This window comes from Simochromis diagramma, unplaced genomic scaffold (genome assembly GCF_900408965.1).
Source record: "Simochromis diagramma unplaced genomic scaffold, fSimDia1.1 OVJJ01000308.1, whole genome shotgun sequence".
Classification (NCBI taxonomy): domain Eukaryota; kingdom Metazoa; phylum Chordata; class Actinopteri; order Cichliformes; family Cichlidae; genus Simochromis; species Simochromis diagramma.
The window spans coordinates 2,906,805-2,928,352 of NW_024386785.1; the positions used below are offsets into that span (position 1 = coordinate 2,906,805).

The following is a 21,548-nucleotide window of genomic DNA, read 5'->3' on the forward strand; positions in this document are numbered from 1 at the left end:
CCACTTTAGTTCATTTATGCAGCTGAAGGAGAGAATTACTTACAGTAATATAAAATTTGCCATATGTGAAAACAAGAACAAAATTCAAACATTGATCTTTCAGCTGCTGGCAGTCTGACGCTGCTCTCTCCTGTTTCTCTTAAATGACACTGAATGTGCAGCTTTGTGATGGAGCTGGCAGCAGGTATCCACATACAGACATCGCTGCCTTATGATCACTCCTTACACATTTCCTTTATGTTCATTCAGGAAACTTCATCACATCCCAACAGCATCAGTAAAGCTCCACGGTTACATCATCCAGCCAACAGCGTCTCCAGTATCAGTTATATGACACGAAATAACCTCACAAGCAAATATTCTCCTTTTAATAACTTTGCATGATGTAAACATTAACGTGTTCATGTATAACCTCCTGAGTTACTTCATTATCTGAGTGTGTGCAGTGACAGATACGAGCAGAACAAACAAGCATGGAGAAACTTGTTCTGTTCATCGCCGCTGCATTGGAGCTGGCCACCATAGAAAACATGGAGGATGTGAAGACCCTGACATGGTGGACTTGAGCAAATCTGATAACAGACAGCGATGTAAATTCACTCTCTCTGTTTAACTGAAACATATTTTTGACACTGGCTGTTCAAATGCTCGTACACTTCACGTCTTCATTGGGCACATGGAGTAATCACTGACAGGACAGGCTCATGAGGGTATGATCCAAGTTTCACCTGCTGGCTGCGATCCTGGACTGGACTGTAGGTTTACAGCTGCTTATGAAAATAGTGAGGCTGAGTTCAGAAATTGGAAAGGTGGAAAACCAGACAGCAGAAGAAGAACATTGTGCACAGATGACATCTTATTGGTCGTGCCAATAAAGACCTGGTGTTCTCCTCACCGGCTTAGCCTCTGAGTTATCCAGTTAACTTCCAGTCTGGACACATGCTAGCCACTCCTCCCTCGCCAGATCTCTGCTACAACACACACAATTTAAGATTAGAGTAAACATGTGAGCACCGGTGCTGCATCTTTTTATTTACATAGTAACACGTCCTCCAGGCCATCCATTCCCAAACTCAAGAATGCTTTACAACAAGCAGAAAGTCCCCTGGAGCCTAACCAGTGTTAAGTCTTCCCTCTAATCACAACCCAAGAGAAAGTGATGTTTTCATGAAGATCTTGTTCTAGAACATGAACAGCACAGGCTGTTGGGTATAAATTCTCAATGCTACACAGTCATGTTAAGCCCAGTTTGTGACCCAGCTGCCACTGGGACATAAGCTTGAAGTCACATGTAAAAAAGACGACCAATATAAAACTAGAACATCCAACATACACATTTTATTTTCTATATCATGTTAAATTTCCACCTGGAATTTCACATTTTTAATTTGTGGTTACTATTGAAACTGCCCCCCCCCCTCTCTCTCTCCATTTAAATAATGACTGAGGCATGACTGAGTTCATTTACCCCTTCATGACATGCAAATCTGATCCAAATTATTTCCTCCTTATTACTTTGCAGCTCCATGTTTACCGTCATACATGAAACAGACGAGGATGGAAAAGTTTCTTCTGTTCCTCAAAGCGGTTTCAGGCAAGTATTTTAATCTATTTTTCTTAATATTAGTTAACAATAAATAAATAGCTTTATTTTTTTTTTCATCTGGTGACTTTCATAATATTTTAACTACACACCATTCTTTAATCGCTGTACAGATTAAATAATCAACACGACCGAGCAGACTGAAATGGATGAGAGACTTGTTTTGCTTGTTTTTCACCATGTAATTAATATTCACATCTGTGTCAGGGCTGTGGGCCGTTTCCTCAAGTGCTCAGCGTCAGTACCATTTTGTTTATGAGCAGAAGAACTGGACTGAAGCACAGCAGCACTGCAGACAGTATTACACAGACCTGGCTGCAATAGAAAGCATGGAGGATGTGAAGACTCTGAACAACATGGCAGACTTGGAAAAAATGAAATACTCAGAATACAGCAATGTAAATATCTCCTTAACATCGTTTTTAATAATTATATAAGGTGCAGATGATGCTCAAGGTATCCACATGAAATTTGTAATGTGAAAATCAGAAGGTGCCTGTAAAGTAAAATTCTGTATTTCGTGTGTGAGAAAAATACTTTTTGTTCTTACATTTTAAATCTTTTAAGTCCTTAGAGCTAAAATTTACTATGTATTATTGGGCCAATGGTTGAGTTCATGTTCTTTATGTCACACCTTTGCCCAATGAAACACAGCGAGCCTGGATCGGCTTGTACAACGATGTGAACAGCTGGAGGTGGTCGATGGACGACACGGGTTTCTACAAAGATGGAGAACCTGAGCTCAGAAATTGGTCACCTGGAGAACCAAATAACCATAAAGGCAATGAATGTTGTGCAGAGATGTTTGACAGCGGATTATGGAATGACGGAGACTGTGATGCCGTCTATAATGTAGTCTGCATTTACATCGCAGGTGAGGACTTTAAATAATACAGAACCATTCAAAAATACAGGGTTTTCTGTGATGTCTTTCCTGACTCTGCTTCTATTTGCCTTCATGTTTATTGTTTCTTTTTCAGAGTCAGATGTGACATTTGTCTTCATCAAAAAAAAGATGACATGGACGGACGCCCAGAGCTTCTGCAGAGCTCATTACACCGACCTGGCCAGTGTGAGAAACATGTCAGAGAACCAGAAGATAAAGGAGCTGATACCCAAAGGAAAAAAAGCCTGGATCGGCCTTTTCAGAGACTCCTGGAAGTGGATAGATGGATCCAGCTCCTCGTTTAGATACTGGGATACAAAAGAACCAAACAACAATTTTCACAAGGAGATGTGTGTGGCAGCATACTTTGAAAAGGAAGGAAAATGGGAAGATTGGAACTGTGATTATAAGAGAGCATTTGTTTGTGGTAAGCTAGCCTATGCTATCCCGTCAGTGTTGTCATTTAGCTCGACTTTGCAGAGACATGGCAGCGCTGTTGTGCCTCTGTTTGTGCAAAAATGACAAACCTGTACAGTAACTGTTCTGGAGGCTGCATTGAAAAATGTAACAAAATACCAGGAAGTGAAACCTTTAAAGTGTGCATGAATCTATCTATCTATCTATCTATCTATCTATCTATCTATCTATCTATCTATCTATCTATCTATCTATCTATCAAACACTGACACAGATTCAACTGTCGCTCAGCTGCATAAAGTTAAAACCATGTCTAGCGCCATCTTCTGTCAGTACGTAACGTGACATCACAGGGTTGGCTGTTTGGTTGCAGTCAGTAGATTTGCATTAGTTTACTTTAGCTAACTAAAAAACAAGAAACACAGTTATGTCTGTGGTGTGATGTGCATGTAGTAACCTGTGCTGTTGTAAACTGGCTCCGAGGCTCTCCTCCACACAGTCCTCATTCATAAAGTGCTTTGCAAACCCGAACATTGCAGCTAACAGCTGGATCTCCAGTTTCAGTGCAGCTAGCCAAACAACAAAAAAAACCACTGACTGCTTATGAAACAGAGTGAAAGTGGGCAGTTTATCCTCGGTTCTTTACATAAAACTAATTTGGACAAGCAAAAAACTTTTCCTGTTACTATTAGTTAGCTAATATAAACTAATGTAAGACTTTTAGCAGCAACCAGCTAACCTGGTAATGTCAGGTCCTGTGCTGACAGAAAAGGGCATTAAACATGTTTTAAAAGCTTTAACTACCTATTTCTAAAACCCAGCTTCACAGTGTTACATCTATGTCATCTTTGGGGAGCAGGGCTCCATGATGTAAATTAGGCTTTGTGCATGTAGAGTTTCATGCCCACTTTTGTACAGTTTGGAGATGATGACACCTTTCAGCGTGTGCTCTCTGCTCCTCTTCGGCTAACCCTAACCATTATTTTCTTTCACTTACAGAAGTACGTGCTCGCAGCAAGCATGTAGTGAGACTGGGACTGGTGAAAAACTCCAGTGTGGACCTGAGTGACCCTGCTGTGATGGAAGACGTGCTGAAACAGGCAGATCATTTAGATTTTTACTTTGTGTTTCCTTTTCATCTTTTTCAGCACTCTGTTGGGTTTTGAATTTTGGAAACAAAACTACAACTACACATGTGAAAAATGTCCAAAACCAGTTTTATGATCGACAAAGTGAAAAACTTTGAAAAACCAGCTCAAACATACAAGTAACCAGTAAATATTCTATTGAAAAAAAAAAACAAAGATAACACAACACATTTCACATGGACATTTGTTGCATGCACTCTTTATTTAAACAACTGCAAACTTCCACCAGCACTTAGTTTTTAACCAAAAGCTATAACTACTGTCATTTTTAATCTATTTATCTTTGTGTTTAATGTCCTGAGAAGTTTGGCAGAGGTTCGGGGTGGGAAGGACCTTAGTCTGCGTGGGCGGGTAGAGAGCACCGAGTGGTGGTAATAACCCTGTGGAGGGCTTTCCTCCCTGCTCCTGGCACACAGATGCAGTATGACATGGATATCTATTGCTCCACTGGTGCCACCTACAGGAGTTTTCCACCTCTAGAGTAGCTGCCATGATTGCTCAGCCAAACTGTGTGGGGTGTGTGCTGAACACAGTGCATGCCTCAAATCGCCCTCCAGTGAAGTGATTTATGTGCCTGTGATGTCACTGCCCACAAAAAGACAGCAGTATATTCAGTGTAAATTATATTTAAATTCTAATTAATATGATCCCTTCAAATCAGCTGAGTAAAATATGCAGGATATAGCTGGAGACGTTTTTCTGAGTGATATTCAGGCAAACATGTTTTTTGTGTTGCAGCTTAAACAGAAGCTGAAGGACCAGAGAGTCGATGGAGACATCAGCCTGAGCTGGAGGACGCAGTCAGGTGGGGAGGTTTTCTACAAGGATGAGAAGCAAACAAAGAAGGAAGCTCGAAAAGTCAAGAGTAGCCTGTGAAGAGTTTTCATTCTTTGTTCTTTTCAAAATTATTAGGATTTTTTTACTGTCTAATGTTTGTGACTATATCATTTTAAAAGGTGTCAGAGTTGATGCTACATGAAGTTAAACATCAAACATTTTAAGTGGAACAGCTGTTTTTAGCTACTCGTTTGTGATGTGAAGCCCAGACCGATGATTTTACAAACAGAAAAAAGAAAGTTTTATTTGAGAGTTTCTCATTTTGGGTATTAGTCGTGTTTTGGACTTTGGAAAACGTATTTAATATTTTCAAGTTTGAGATTCTGTTTCGAGCTGGAAAGTTAGTTCTATTCTTCTGGACGTCACACTTTCGGAGCCTGAAGAAGTGTCCTGGATGAGCGGTGAAGCGGTTCTCTCACTCCAAACGCTGCGTCCAAAAGAACAGAATCAACATTACCTGCATGTGTGCATTAAGATCGTTTCTATTTAGTTGTTTTCATTGTAATCTTAATTTTTGTTTTTATTGTATTTTCATCCAGTTTTCATGATACTGAGTCTCTGGTTCTTTTTACAATATGTTGATGAGTTCAGTGCTTGTAACATCTTGTGTTCACACATTTGATTTTATCTGTAGTGCTGGTTGTAATTTTTATCTTCCCCGCGTCTCTGATTGTGTCTCTCTGTTCTCTGCGTTTCACTGTTGATGCTGGTGTTGTCGTATACAGTGGTGTGAAAAAACGTTTACTCTGGTCACCATTTCCTCATTTTTTTGCACATTTTGCTTCAGATCATCAAACAAATTTAAATATTAGATAAAGATAACACAAGTAAAAATAAATGCAGTTTCTGGTGTTTATTATTAAGGGGGAAATAATCCAAACACATATGGATGACCTCGTGTGAAAACGTGATAGATCTCTCTGGAAAAGACTCACTGCCAGTGTCATGGAAGTTTTAACCACATGCTGCAGAGAGAGCACTCTGGTCAAACGCCAAAGTGATCTCTAATGATGGCCGCCGCCCTCATGTCTTATATACGAACAGACAAAAACAAAGAGACAAAAGGCATTTCACAGCACATCACGTGGCTCTACACCTGCAGTTCAATTCATCCTTGAAACCTTCCTTTCAGAGAGAGAATTACGACTTTCCACTTAGCCGTTGCCTCCCTTCCTCCAACCTCCCGAGATAAGAAAAAAGGTGTCTCATAGTCTGTTCAGTGTCTCCCATGAACTTGCAATGCCCCACTGTATGTGTGTAGAATTAACATGTGATAGAGCATTAAGGTGATCCAACATATATATAACTAAGGGACGCAAAGTGATATTATTATTACTTAAGTGATTAATACATAAAATAAAGAAACACTTGATTGCAGTTGGTGATTGTGTACATACATACATATAAAAAAAAAAAAAACACCCAGCACGCCCCTGCGGGCGGTTTATCCTTCAAGCTCGGGTCCTCTACCAGAGGCCTGGGAGCTTGAGGGTCCTGCGCAGTATCTTAGCTGTTCCCAGGACTGCGCTCTTCTGGACAGAGATCTCCGATGTTGTTCCCGGGATCTGCTGGAGCCACTCGCCTAGCTTGGGAGTCACCGCACCTAGTGCTCCGATTACCACGGGGACCACCGTCACCTTCACCCTCCACATCCTCTCGAGCTCTTCTCTGAGCCCTTGGTATTTCTCCAGCTTCTCGTGTTCCTTCTTCCTGATGTTGCTGTCATTGGGAACCGCTACATCGATCACTACGGCCATCTTCTTCTGTTTGTCTACCACCACTATGTCCGGTTGGTTAGCCACCACCATTTTGTCCGTCTGTATCTGGAAGTCCCACAGGATCTTAGCTCGGTCTTTCTCCACCACCCTTGGGGGCATCTCCCATTTTGACCTCGGGACTTCCAGGTTATACTCGGCACAGATGTTCCTGTACACTATGCCGGCCACTTGGTTATGGCGTTCCATGTATGCCTTGCCTGCTAGCATCTTGCACCCTGCTGTTATGTGCTGGATTGTCTCTGGGGCATCTTTACACAGCCTGCACCTGGGGTCTTGCCTGGTGTGATAGACCCCAGCCTCTATGGATCTTGTACTCAGAGCTTGTTCTTGTGCTGCCATGATTAGTGCCTCTGTGCTGTCTTTCAGTCCAGCTTTGTCCAGCCACTGGTAGGATTTCTGGATATCAGCCACCTCCTCTATCTGCCGGTGGTACATACCGTGCAGGGCCCTGTCCTTCCATGATGGTTCCTCGTCTCCCTCCTCTTTCTTGGGTTTCTGCTGCCTGAGGTATTCACTGAGCACGCTGTCAGTTGGGGCCATCTTCCCAATGTATTCTTGGATGTTCGTTGTCTCATCCTGGACTGTGGTGCTGACACTCACCAGTCCCCGGCCCCCTTCCTTCCGCTTAGCGTACAGCCTCAGGGTGCTGGACTTGGGGTGAAACCCTCCATGCATGGTAAGGAGCTTTCTTGTCTTTATGTCAGTGGCTTCTATCTCCTCCTTTGGCCAGCCTATTACCCCAGCAGGGTACCTGATCACGGGCAGGGCGTACGTGTTGATGGCCCGGATCTTGTTCTTACCATTCAGCTGACTCCTCAGGACTTGCCTGACCCTCTGCAGGTACTTGGTGGTTGCAGCTTTTCTAGCGGCCTCTTCATGGTTCCCATTCGCCTGCGGGATCCCCAAGTACTTGTAACTGTCCTCTATGTCTGCAATGTTGCCTTCTGGTAGTTCAATCCCCTCAGTTCTGACTACCTTCCCTCTCTTTGTTACCATCCGACTACACTTCTCCCAATGTCATTGCTGTATATCCTGGTGGTGTGGATCAGTGAATCGATGTCTCGTTCACTCTTGGCATACAGCTTGATGTCATCCATGTACAGGAGGTGGCTGACAACTGCTCCGTTCCGTAGTCGGTATCCGTAGCCAGTCTTGTTAATGATCTCACTGAGGGGGTTCAGACCTATGCAGAAGAGCAGTGGGGACAGAGCATCTCCTTGGTAGATCCCGCACTTGATGGTGACTTGTGCTATGGGCTTGGAGTTGGCCTCTAGTGTTGTACGCCACATCCCCATTGAGTTCCTGATGAAGGCTCTTAGGGTCCCATTGATCTTGTACAATTCTAGGCATTCCAGTATCCAGCTGTGGGGCATTGAGTCATAGGCCTTCTTGTAATCAATCCAGGCAGCGCACAGGTTGGTCAGTCTGGTCTTGCAGTCTCGGCTGATTGTTCTGTCTACCAGTAGCTGGTGTTTTGCGCCTCTGGTATTCTTGCCAATTCCTTTCTGTGTCCCGCTCATGTATTGACCCATGTGCCTGTTCATCTTAGCCGATATGATGGCTGACAGGAGCTTCCATGTGGTACTGAGGCAGGTTATTGGTCGGTAGTTGCATTAATATGTATGCATTAAGTGTATATATATATATATATATATATATATATATATATACACTTAATGCATACATATTATTAAAATTTAGGCTGTAATGGTTGTATTGATGTATAGCAACTTGAAATGCTCCAAAAAATGGCTCCACAGCAGGTAAAAATATACTATAAGCTCTGGTGGGCTTGGTTCTATGGTAGGTCTTAAAGGGTTAAAGAGTTGAAACTCGGTCAGTTAATTGATGGTCAGAAGCTTCGTCCGGCGCGATGTCCGGCCGATCTATTGAGCAAAGTGGCCTAGAGCTATGGAAGGATTGCATACATGCTTACAATACATATATCACATATAATCTAGAAACAGGCCTGAATAAAGGCCTGAGTGTTTTGTCATTATTGTCTTTTATTCGTTTATATTCTTTTTATTAAGCTTTGAGTAGTGGGATTTAATTAAAGCATTTATTCAATATATACATATATAGTTTTAGTTAGATGGTTACACATATGAGAGTGGCCTCTGTCTGGTTGGGAGCTTTAGTAGGCGAGGTGAAACAAAGTGCCTGCAGAACTGACAGTTTTGTTGCAGAGCATGCATCTGAGGTTTTGGAGAAGCAAAAGCGAGATGAGGCCCCTGGCTTGGAGGCGAAGAAAATGTTCTTTTCAAACTGTGTCAAAAGTTGTTACCAGAACATTTGTGGTTTTGGAAGTTATGCATGTATTGTATCTGCTTTGACGCATGAGGGGGCGTCATCAATAATACCCTGATGCTATAAAAACAACTGCTTGTGTATTATTGGGCGGAGATCGACGCTGAGTGTGTGACCGTTCATCTCCCCACACGTGATTTTGAATCCCTCCTGTATCCCTCCTCAACATTTGAACCCTTAACACAGTTTTGAGCCGGCCCATCTCATGATATTCGTGCTTGTGTGATTTGAAGGCTTTACCTTTTTCATGAAGTGGTATAAAAGTGTATATAAAATATCTGTGAATCTTATTACTTCTGTTCCATCCATGTTTTTCTAGATGGGGTGTAAGTAGGTTTCCTTTATGTCCTAATTAGCTAGGACGCCCTCATGCAAACGATTGACTGTAAGGAAAACTGATTTGACTTGTTTTGAATTGACTTCTGCACACACACATGCGTCCATCGCCTCCTTGGAAGTAACTTGCATATTCATTTTGCATGAAGATGAAGATGAGAAGTCATGTTACAACAGTCGGACCAAAGGAGAAAGCAGGGAACATACAAGAATGGAAAAAGCTCTGTTCATCATAGCAGCATCAGGCAAGTCTGAATTATTACGTTTCCATCATCATATTTAAGTGTGATCCTTGTGATGAAGATTATTACTGTAGCTCTAAGGGACTTCCCCTTTCATTGTTTTTCTTCACAGAAATGAAAAAGATGCTGCATTAGTGCGTTATATTTACTCCTGACACAAATTTTCTGCCAAAAGAATAGATTACACAGAAATGCATTGAAGCTAAACTCATTTATTTACTGTGTTTGCAGGCCTGTGTGCCGTCGCCTCAGATGTTAAACATCACTACCAGTTTGTTTATGAGCCGAAGAGCTGGCCTGAAGCGCTGAGTTACTGCAGAGACAAATACATAGACCTGGCTACTATAGACGACTTTAAGGATGTGCAGATGCTGAACAGCAAAGTAGATTTAAGCAAAATGACCACCATGAAATACGGCAATGTAAATTATTTTTCTGGCTTTTTTTTGTGACAGTAGGACTTTAGGTTTTTGTACATTATTTGAATTTTATGGTACTGAACTATATTTGCTTGAAAGATCACTTTTCTTTTCTCACTGTTGCCAAGTGCTCACGTGGGTTCATCTGATCGTTGACTTTACAGTTTAATAAAGCAGACTGAGGCAACAGTTGTTGTGATTTGCTTTTATAAAAATAAAACTGAATTATTATGAACCATTTTGAATTGAACTGAATAAGGTTAGCGTTAGCATCTTGTGAACTTCCAAATATTTGAATATAATTTTTGTCAAGTGGAAAATCTTTTTGACAGAAAAATTGTGATGCAAAAATCTACAAATTAATTGAGATTTTCTTAATTTGTATTAATCTTTATAAATAAAAATGGAAAAAAATTAAAGAACTAAATTACAAAATATCACAAAATATGAAATGTTTTATACTGTATATATCAGTGCTTACTGATAATCTGACAGCCTAACTCATATATTTTATGTCTAATGAAACAAACCCACTGGTGCTTTCAGAGAGTCTGGATCGGGCTGTATGATGACATCAATGGCTGGCAGTGGTCAATGTCAGAAACCAGTGAGTTCAGAAACTGGTCACCTGGACAACCAGATAACCAATGGGTTATAGAAAACTGCGTATTTATGCTTGATGGACCGTGGTTTGATTGCCCTTGTGCGAGTGTGTTCAGATTCGTCTGCTCTGATAACAGAGGTGAGGATTTTCAACAAAGCAGCTCATTTTTTAAATTTTTGTTGCCGAACTTTTATTGATGTTTCAACAACGGCCTAATTGTTTAGACAAATGCATTTACGGTTGTACACAGCACTTGAGTATGGTCTGTTTTCAGGGTCGACTAGGACATTTGTCTTCATTGACATTATAACGTCATGGGCGGATGCCCGGAGCTACTGCAGACTTCATTACACAGACCTGGCCAGTGTGAGGAACATGACAGAGAACCAGAAGATAGATAACCTGGTACCTCCAGGGATAAGGGTGTGGATCGGCCTTTTCAGAGAGTCCTGGAAGTGGACGGATGGAAGTAACTCCTCATTTACATATTGGAAAACAAATGAACCCAATGGCAAGAATGGAGCAGAGACTTGTGTGGCAGCAAACTTGGAAGAAAATGCAAAATGGGAGGACTGGAATTGTGACTCACAGAAGGAGTTTGTTTGCAATGTTGGTAAGCATTACTACCTGAATCATTGGCTGCTATTGGTCACAATTTACAAACACTACACCCTAATGTAAAAGGTTCTTGCTGTACATCCACTGTTGTGGTGGCAGCTGCTCAATATGTGAAAGTAACTGTATGTGAGAAAACAGTCCTGTACAGTGAGCTCCTAACTGGTGGCTTCACATTTTGTCACCCAGAAACCTCAAGTGGTCACACAGTTTATTCTGCCAGACCCACATTCAGTGTTGTGATGGAAGCTGCATCAACCGTTGTGTTCAGTTCAGAGGTTTGAAGTGAACACTGTAAAATTATTGTGAATATTAGTATGACAGGATGAGTCATAACAAATGGGCCATTTCTGTTTTCTGGTTGTCGCTTATATATAAAATTAAAACAGCAAACAACACACCAAGAAGGTTAATCTGAGATTTTGGCACTCGTAAGTGTTTTATTGCAAGTAAATTATGTATTTAAAAGCAGAATATGAAAATGCAAGTGAAAGATAGAGCTGATGAAGGATGTAACAATTTGTTCTTATTTTAAAAGCACCTGTTTACAAGGAAGTGGTGAAAGTGAACCTGATAAACTCCGGTCTGGATCTGACCCACCCTGATGTGATGGAAGCCATGCTGAACCAGGCAAGTCATGTTTATTTATTAATATACACGAGAGAGAGATTATACATGCACACATACATCTGTGTATGTGTGCATGTATTTAAAAATTGCAGCTTTATCACAACACTGAATGTGGACCTAACAATCTGGCTGGATTGAGTTGCACGACTGTGTGAGCAACCTAAGACTCACTACTTCTGGGTCTGTCCTCGTGATGTGTCACTGAAACTGCCAGTCGACTGTATCTGCTTCAAAACAATAAAGAAACAAGAATTTTTCTCAAATCAAACTTAAAGCAGTGTATTACTTCTACTTGATCACTAAACAAGTGCTTTATTACAGCATATAAATACATTTTTCTTCAATATTCAAAACACTGAATATTAGAGATGATTTCATCTGTGTATTAAAGTTGTCTACACAAAATGTTTTGTCATGCTTGTTTGCACAGACACCTCCTTCAGCTCATGTACCTTAGGCTGAGTCAGGTTTTGAGTTCTCAGTTAGACTATATGTAAGAGCCATGAGTGTCAGTCTGTGTCATCCTGGCAGATGAAGCTGTGGGGAGTAATCCTTCGAGTACTGTGAAAATCATCAGCCCACAGTGTTCAAGCCAAATGCCTCAGCTCAGGACCGTGATCCCGTTTGGCCTCTGGTTTGTAGCTTGTTGTAGTCCTGGTTATGAAAATGAGGTTCGATTTAATCCACGAGTGCTTGCTCTGTGCACAAGTTTAAGATCCACTGAAGTCACAGATATAAAGTACACGTGGTCAGTACGACGCTTGCAAAGAGCGATCAAAAAATAGTAACCAGAGTCTGAAAAGCACAAGGTGTTCAAATAGTCCTCCTTTAAGAGTAGCTGCGCCACATTTACATCTGGGATTGTTTTATTTTTATCACACATTATAATAACTTTTTATATATTTCATTTCCAATATTTGGACCAATCTCATGTGCTTTTGTAGTTTTATTAGACATTATTATTAGTCATCAACTCTCTTGTGAAATATTACTGCAAATTTAAATATCTTCTCTTAAAAATAGTTTCTGAAGAATTTAGTGTATATTATTGTCTGAGTAATATTAAGTATTTGTGTGTGTCAGATCCAACAGAAGCTGAAGGAGCAGGGAGTACGGGGAGACGTCAAACTGAGCTGGACGAAGCAGTCAGATGGATCGGTCTTCCACAAGGACGAGGAAACGAAGAAGAAGAGCATCGTCTGAAAATAGTTCAAGAAATGTTGTTTTGGCCTTTGACCTTTCAAGTGCTATTGTGCCATATTATCATATTATTCTATGCTTTGTGTGAATATCATCATCCAAACAAAACAAAAATCTAATTATGATGTCTTTGCATAGTTTTATTCTTACCTGTTAACATTTAAAACACAGGACGTTTGCTGGGTATTTCGTGACAGTTCACTGTAATTTTAATACATGCGGTTTTTCGCTGTTGCACTTTAGAGACAGCCGCTGAGTGTTTGATGCAGTAGAAGCAGAATTAGAAGCTGATAGAGGCTGTAAAGATGGCGCATTCTTCACAAAAGCAGGTCAGCCCCACGCACGGGGCGAACTTGCTAACGGAGATTTGCCACATTGGTGCGATTATGGCGTTAGCATAATTTTAACTAGATTAAAGCTGACAGCACGAATATTATGAGATGGGCCGGCTCATCATTATCCTGATTTGCATTTGTTTGTCTCACTCAGTCCAAAAATTACATCAATAGGGAGACGTGGATGTCTACCAAAGAGTAAATAAAAGGGCGAGTATCCTGTCACTAGTTGTGCAATTATCGGCATGCACAACTTTGTTGACATAGTCATCCAGTTTTCTTTCTTTTCCTCATCCAGGGTCCGCAGCATTCACAGCACGGTGCGATTAAACCTTTCCACTGGGTTCCCCTGTGGATGGTAGGGTGTAGTCTTTGAATTAGCTATTCCTGTGTACTTCTGCAGCTGTTTGAATAAATGGTTTCCAAATTCTCTGCCTTGATCATGATGTAATTTACCAGGAAAACCAAATTTCAAGGAAAAGTCATTAAAAATTGTATCTGCTGCTGTTTTGCCAGATTTGTTGCGTGTAGGGTAGGCTTGAGCAAACTTGGTGAAGTTGTCCTGTAACACTAAAACATACTCATACCCTCCCCTGCTCTTTTCGAGATGCACATAGTCTATTGAAACCATTTCAAAGGGTGCAGTAGCCGGCACGTGACACATGGAGGCGCTACGCTGAACTGTAGGTTTTTTCTGAATATTACATTTGCACACGTGTGATGAAAAACTCAATATCTTTGTACATATTCGGCCAATAAAACCTACTCCTTGCCAAATTCATCACACGGTCCACCCACAAGTGACCCATTTCGCAGTGAAGGTGTTTGTACACCAGTTCTTTGTACGATTCTGGAATCACAATCTGAGTATAAGTCACAGTCTTTCGTATCAGCAACCCATCATCTGAAATAAACAGCTTTTTCCACTCGTGTAGTAGCTGTTTTACTTTAGGATTTTTGGTCGCTGATGTTTTGTCAAAGCTTGCACCTGTGCTCTTTAAGTTGAGAACATAAGCTACGGCAGAGTCCTGCTTTTGAGCTTGTAATAGCTCCTGTGTTGTGATTCTCACATCTGGCTGAGTTTCTGTAAGTATTTTATTTACTTCTGGGTTGCACGTTATAGCTGATATCCAATCCAGTTGTTTTTCTTCCTGTGTTTCAATGGCATTCAGTACTGCGCTTAACACTTCAGGCGAACACAGCTCAGTACATTCTGACATGTATGAGTTCATACTAGAAGGTGTTCTGGACAAAAAGTCTGCATCCACGTTACTTTTTCCAGGTTGGTATTTCAGTGTTATGTTAAAATCAGCCAGCTCGGAAACCCATCTGTGTCCTGTCGCATTCAGTTTAGCTGTGCCTAAAACATAGGTTAAAGGGTTGTTGTCACTGTATACTGTCACTGAGGAAGCATAGAACAAATAGTCTCTAAAGCGCTCAGTCGCCGCCCATTTTAGTGCCAAAAACTCAAGTTTCCCTGAGTGCCACCTGTAGTTCTTCTCAGCCTGTGTTAATGTTCTTGATCCATATCCAATTACTCTTAATTTACTGTCCTGCCTCTGGTACAAAACTGCACCAAAGCCTTCTTCTGATGCATCGATGTGCAGAATGAAGGGTTCCTCAAACTTAGGATAAGCCATCACGGGTGGATTAGTCAAAACATCCACCAAATAGTCTAGTGCTTTTTGGGTGGCTGTCACTCCATATGATTTTTTGGGTGGGTGCAGCATGCCCCGCCTTGGCTGACCGCGCTGGTGTTTGGGTGTGGTCAACTGAGAGTAAATCATATAGGCACTTTGCATGTCTTGAAAAATCTTGTGCATAGCTTCGGTAGTATTCTAAAAATCCTAAAAGCTTTCTCAGCTCTTTAATGTTTGTTGGTGGGTTGTCCTTCAAAGCTCGTCCTGCTTGTACCTCTTTTTCATCCATTTTGTAACCGTCTGCTGAAATGATTTTGCCCACATAGCGGACCTCATTTTTAAACAAGTCACATTTATCAGGTCTTAGTTTTACTCCCCAAGCCTGCTGACGTTTGAGAACTGATCTCAAATCTTCAATATGCTGCTCAAATGTTTGACTGTACACTAAAACATCATCTAAATATGGAGTGCATATTTTGTCCCTCAAGCCTTCTAAACTTTCCTCCATACTACGTTGGAAAGCTGAAGGCACATTGGTGAGTCCAAATGGAATTCTATTCCATTCACACAGCCCCCAGGGTGTTGTGAAGTCATCGTGGACTACAGGAGGAATGCTGACCCACATCCACCCATCCACATTAAGGGGACGGCTGTGGAGCGTGTGAGCAGCTTCAAGTTCCTGGGAGTCCACATCTCAGAGGATCTCACCTGGACGACCAACTGCTCCAAGCTGGTCAAGAAGGCTCACCAGCGCCTCTTCTTCTTGAGGACTCTGAGGAAGAACCACCTGTCCTCAGACATCCTGGTGAACTTCTATCGTTGCACCATCGAGAGCATCCTGACCAACTGTATAACAGTCTGGTATGGGAACTGCTCTGCCTCGGACCGGAAGGCGTTGCAGAGGGTCGTGAAAACTGCCCAGCGCATCGCCGGAGCACCACTTCCTGCCATAAAAGACATCTACAGGAAGCGGTGTCTGAAAAGGGCTGGGAAAATCATCAAAGACCCCAGTCACCCATCGCATGGACTCTTCACCCTCCTGCCCTCTGGGAGGCGCTACAGGAGCCTCCGGACTAAGACCACCAGGTACCGGAACAGCTTCTTCCCCACAGCTGTCAGACTCCTGAACTCTGCCTCCTGACATCTGACCCACGTTAAACTCATGGACTGAACATACACACACCCACAATGGACAACTGTACCCTCAAACACACAATAATAACATGGACTGAACCACCACTCACAACCACTAGCACTTTATATAGCCTCTGTAGAAACTATCTACACCCTCACTTATCTTAACTGCACTACTGTATAGCTCTGTGTAAATAATCATTCTGTACATTCGATAATCTTTAATCCTACAACTGTTTACAACTTGCATAGTTCCCATTTCTGTATAGCTGTATATCTCAGATTCTGTAAAGTTATTTATTTCATATTCTGTATAGTTTTTCATATTTATATCCTGTTCATATCCTGTAAATAGCTTGTACTCACTACAGCCTGTACATACTTATAGTTATAGAATATTCACAACATACTTCATACCGTGTACATTATAACATACCATAATAGACCCATTTCTGTAATATACTCACATATCTATATTATTGCTAATATATATTGTAATATATCTATATCACTAAAGCACTTCTGGATGGATGCAAACTGCATTTCGTTGCCCTGTACCTGTGCATGTGCAATGACAATAAAGTTGAATTCTATCCTATTCTATTCTATATGTTTTCGAGTCTTCGCTGATTTCACCTTGATAGTACGCTTTGCCTTGATCAAGCACACTAAACCACGTATTGCCGCCAAGTCCATCAAGGATTTCCTGTATTCGTGGAATAGGGTGTCTGTCTGGAATGGTCTTTTTATTGAGGCCCCTATAATCGACACACAGTCTCAGGCCTCCATCCCGCCTCCTCACACACACTACTGGAGAGGCATATGGTGAGGTTGATTTGCGGATAAAGTCTTTTTTTAACAAGTTCTGAATGTGACTTTTTACTTCATCATAGAGAGCACGTGGGAGCGCATTATAGGATTTGGCTCCAGGAATCTGATCAGTGAGTTTGATATCCATTTTTAGATTTTTTTTATGTAACCAACTTCCTCTTTGTGTTTAGCAAATGCGCCTGACTCCTCCCTTAACATTTCCATGACAGCTGCCTGTTGTTCTGTGTTAAGGTGGCCCAAATTGACAGGTGGTTCCCAAGGCTCTTCTGGTAAGCTAGGTGAGTTCTGATTGTTTTTTTTCTACAACTGAACCTATCTGAGCTTCTTTGAGACTCACAGGATAACTGTGTGTTACCCTCTCTATGTTACCTAGAAGGGTTTTAGGTGGCAAAACCATTTTTGGTAACATTAGTAACATAGATATTGACTTTGCAGGTATTGCCTGATACAGACAGCAACTGGCAGTTAGATTTCAGACCCTCATCTAAAGACAGGTTTTCATCTGGCTCAAAAAGCAATATCACTTTTTACCTTTAAGTCTGTTTTGATGGAACTACTAAGGCTGTACGACAATAGCTTTGCTTCCTGATCTGACAGGATAAGTAACTATCTCGCTACTGGTGGTGTGGATAAGGTTCAACAGTGCTTCCTACTCTTAGAGAGTTTCTGAGTAAAGACAAGCTTTCACTGGACTGAGTAGTGTCTTTTTTTATCAGTTCCTCAATAGCATTAAACCCCATTATTGGTTTTTGCATCACATCCTGACTTACTAGGATTGGAACCAGAACCTCATTCTGAGCTACAGCTTTTCCTCTCGGATCACAAAGGCTAAGGCTAACTTCTACCCAACCCTGGAAAGGGACTTCAGATCCATGTACGGCTCTCAAGTCTAAAAGTTCATCCTTACTTGTCTGTGAAGGTTCTCAGTCATCCAGGTCATCGTAGTCAAAGGAGCTTGCAAAGAAACGCGTCTGGACTTCTTTAAGTTACTTGAAGACGTTTCACCTCTCTTCCGAGAAGCTTCTTCAGTTCTAAGGTCAAATGGTGGAGAGTCCCAGATATAAACCTAGTGGGAGTAACCCCCCACAGAGGGACAAAAGGACCCCCTGATGATCCTCTAATAGCCTGAGCCAAGGTGTGAAACTGGGTGTGGGTCCCAATCAGCCAGAGTTTCGGGTGAGTTCATTGTGAAACCTGGCCCCACCTTATCATGCGAATTCCTGAGATTAGCCATCTATGTCCACTATGAGCGACCATCTTTGAACAGAGGCGGTGGTTTACGACACCAACTCTCTGCCATCTATAATCCAGTTTTGAGTTCCCTTCCCAGACGCTTTAACGCCCACTCACATCCTGGGCCATCTGATCTCAGGAATTCGCATGATAAGGTGGGGCCAGGTTTCACAATGAGCTCACCCGAAACTCTGGCTGATTGGGACCCACACCCAGTTTCACACCTTGGCTCAGGCGATTAGAGGATCATCAGGGGGTCCTTTTGTCCCTCTGTGGGGGGTTACTCCCACTAGGTTTATATCTGGGACTCTCCACCATTTGACCTTAGAACTGAAGAAGCTTCTCGGATGAGAGGTGAAACGTCTTCAAGTAACTTAAAGAAGTCCAGACGCTTTTCTTTGCAAGCTCCTTTGACTTCATCCTTACTTAGTAAATCACTGATGTGGTGAACTTCTAAGTGAGGTAAATTGTCTGATTTCCAGCTTGCACTCATTATTGAAACTTGAGCTCCCGTGTCCCACAGTGCCTGTGTTTTGCAGTTGTTCATTCTACACCACACTAGACACTTTTTGCCCATGAGCTGTGCTACTTTTCTTTTTTTGGTACTCAGATTGAACACGTTTGGGGGTTGGTTCCTAATTTTAGGATTTCCTGAGTCAGTTGGTGATGCATGGGATAAGCTTTGGGCCTTGGGAATGTTGTCACATTGGGACATTGGTGCTGAAGCTGTTGCTTGTCCCGCAGTCACAGCCCCGCCCAGTTTCCCCGCTTCTGAGTTCCCCTTACTTTACATCCTTTTGCCCAGTGAGAGTCACTGCCACATTTGAAACAATGGTCACAGTCCCTGTTTTCTTGTTGACATGCAGAGCATCGCCTTTTGACAGCAACATCAGGCAGAAGGAACATGAGAAGCTCGAGAAATACCAAGGGCTCAGAGAAGAGCTCGAGAAGATGTGGAGGGTGAAGGTGACGGTGGTCCCAGTGGTAATCGGAGCACTAGGTGCGGTGACTCCCAAACTAGGCGAGAGGCTCCAGCAGATCCCGGGAACAACATCGGAGATCTCTGTCCAGAAGAGCGCAGTCCTAGGAACAGCTAAGATACTGCGCAGGACCCTCAAGCTCCCAGGCCTCTGGTAGAGGACCCGAGCTTGAGGGATACATATTAGTGCTGTCAATAGATTAAAAAAATTAACTAATTATTCTCACAATTTTCTGTAATTAATCATTAAGCAGCTGGTTCATTTGTGCTCGTGGAGTGCAGTCAGCTTCTTCAGCCAGTAGGCGTGAACCATGTCAGGGCCTGGTGCTGTCCAACTCTTCATACTGGAGACCCTTTCTTGGATATCTGCCACTGTGATGGTTACTGGATCCTGTTCGGGGAGGTCGCTGTGGTCTGCCACTGAGCATTGCCGTTATGGGTTGCGTCCTTCTCCCATATGCTCTTCCAGTATTGTTCCGTCTCCAGCCTTGGTGGTGCTGTTCTCATATTGTTCCCCTGCCACTGAGAGTTCAGTGGAGAACAGCTGGTTTATTCTCCTGCCTTCTATCTCTCTGGTGTACCTCCTCAAGCGGCTGGCCAAGGCTGTGAGTCGTTGCTTGGCAGTTTCCAAGGCCTCAGGTATGGACAGCTTCCTGTACTTCTTAGGCACCTTCCTCATCGCGCCTTTCTGCAAATCCGATAGTTGGCTAACCTCCCTCCGTGCTACCTTGATCTTAGCCTCTAGCCTCCTTCTCCATGGAGGAGATGCCCCTTGTGGCTGTTCAACTTGTAGCCAAGCATCTCACTGATCACTGCTGCCGTATTGTAGATCAGCTTGTTAGTGTCGGTAATCGTGGCTGTAGGTATCATCCGTAGTGCTGCATTAACATCATCTAGCAGACCTTCTGTGGGTACTTCACGTAATCTTGGTAATCGGCTACGGGGGGTCCAGGTTTCAAGCTTGGCCATGATCCTATCTTTCAGGTCAGTTCCTCTCGCACTCAACGATCCTTCTCCTATCGCACTTGGGGCTTGGTACCCAATCTCGGGTGGGGGTGATGATATCTCCCCCCTGACCTGGTGTCCTGGCTCCCCCTTGCCGTAGCATTTATGTTATACCTCGTCAATCTCTAACTGTGAGAGCAGTCCCTTCTTTCGAATGTTGGAACACTGAGCTACTAGTTGTTTCGCTGTCATTGTGGATGTTGGGTATCGAAGAATCCATAGGTCCCTCATCCTATTCATGTAGCCCCTTCCGCCAGGGTTACTTGCGTAGTAGCATTCCAACAACCCCCTGTTTTCGTCTCTTGCCCACCGATGCCTTCTTGTTCCAGTAGCCCACTTCTCGTCAGGGTGCCCTGGTTCCTCAACACCTGATGCAGACCTTGTTGAGCCTTGTGTGAAGTACAGGAGGAGTTACACACAAGTCACAATCAGTACTACTAACTTCTGTTAGTAATTGAGAAATAATGTTTTGGGAAAAACAAGCTTTGCTGCCTTGCTCGCTTTGAGTCACCATCCCTGTTAGGTATTTTAGTACCATGGGAGCATTTACTGGATATTGTTTTATAGTGACATTATGCAGGAAAACTCTGTCATTCAATAAGGCCCCTTTGTTTTAGTTATTTTTCTCTTTGACCCAAGAATTGATGTGTGAGAATCACAGGCTGGTACAAGGTTGAAATACCACAGAGATCACTCCCTCAGCTACATTAGTTTCTAAATCTCTTAGGAGACGCCTGTTGAAGGCCAGATGGTTTGTTTCAGAATTCACTAATGAAAGAACTCTTTATTTCGTGCCTTGAAAATATGTCGCTGAGATAATCACAATTGTATCTGAACTAATAAACTATACAAAGGATGCTTCTTCACCCAAGGGTAGGAAGACGCTCCCTTATCTTGGTCTGTACTGGTTTAAACTGATAATCTGCTGTCTCATGAATTTTACCCTCTATATAAACTGTTGTACTTGTGAATAAAGTTGAGTCAATTTGGGAAGACAACCTGAAGCAGTCTCTGTTTTCTTGTTCTCCCAAGCTGCTCCCGAGCTCGTACTAACACGCTGAATGGCATGCTTGAATATTACTTGAGAATATATTTGACTGTGTTACAGACTAAGGGACATTCTCTGCTGATAGGTGGAGGTACATTCTCTGCTGATAGACGTCCACGCCTCGAAGGAAGTCGATCCACGGATTAGGCCCTGGAAGCCGTTTCCTTCAATTTTGGTGTCAGAAGTGGGATCCTGACGAAGGTAGGCACGTGTCTTTTTATTTTATAAGACTGTGTTATGCCTAAATCAGTGATCCACATAGAAACGGGATACGCTGGCGAGGCCTTCTTCAGTGGCCCACATAGTAACAAGTGGGAT

The 21,548-nt window shown here is 42.5% G+C and overlaps 2 protein-coding genes and 1 long non-coding RNA gene across 3 annotated transcripts; 2 read left to right on the forward strand and 1 right to left on the reverse strand.

The window, feature by feature from the left end:
• Positions 1-1,812: 1,812 nt before the first annotated feature.
• LOC120728083 (macrophage mannose receptor 1-like) lies at positions 1,813-5,642 on the forward strand. The gene is made up of 4 exons (XM_040022783.1): positions 1,813-2,001; positions 2,258-2,477; positions 2,584-2,916; positions 3,906-5,642. Exons 1-4 carry the CDS (start codon positions 1,933-1,935, stop codon positions 4,070-4,072), a joined length of 789 nt encoding a protein of 262 aa, XP_039878717.1. The 5' UTR covers positions 1,813-1,932; the 3' UTR covers positions 4,073-5,642.
• Positions 3,844-21,230, reverse strand: LOC120728084. The gene is made up of 3 exons (XR_005694638.1): positions 21,066-21,230; positions 7,645-7,649; positions 3,844-3,856 (listed from the first exon to the last, which is right to left on the reverse strand). It is a non-coding gene; the product is annotated as an uncharacterized LOC120728084 (long non-coding RNA).
• Positions 9,119-13,789, forward strand: LOC120728082 (C-type mannose receptor 2-like). Its single transcript, XM_040022782.1, has 6 exons — positions 9,119-9,560; positions 9,789-9,979; positions 10,523-10,718; positions 10,855-11,193; positions 11,734-11,825; positions 12,909-13,789. Exons 1-6 carry the CDS (start codon positions 9,527-9,529, stop codon positions 13,026-13,028), a joined length of 972 nt encoding a protein of 323 aa, XP_039878716.1. The 5' UTR covers positions 9,119-9,526; the 3' UTR covers positions 13,029-13,789.
• Positions 21,231-21,548: the final 318 nt, after the last annotated feature.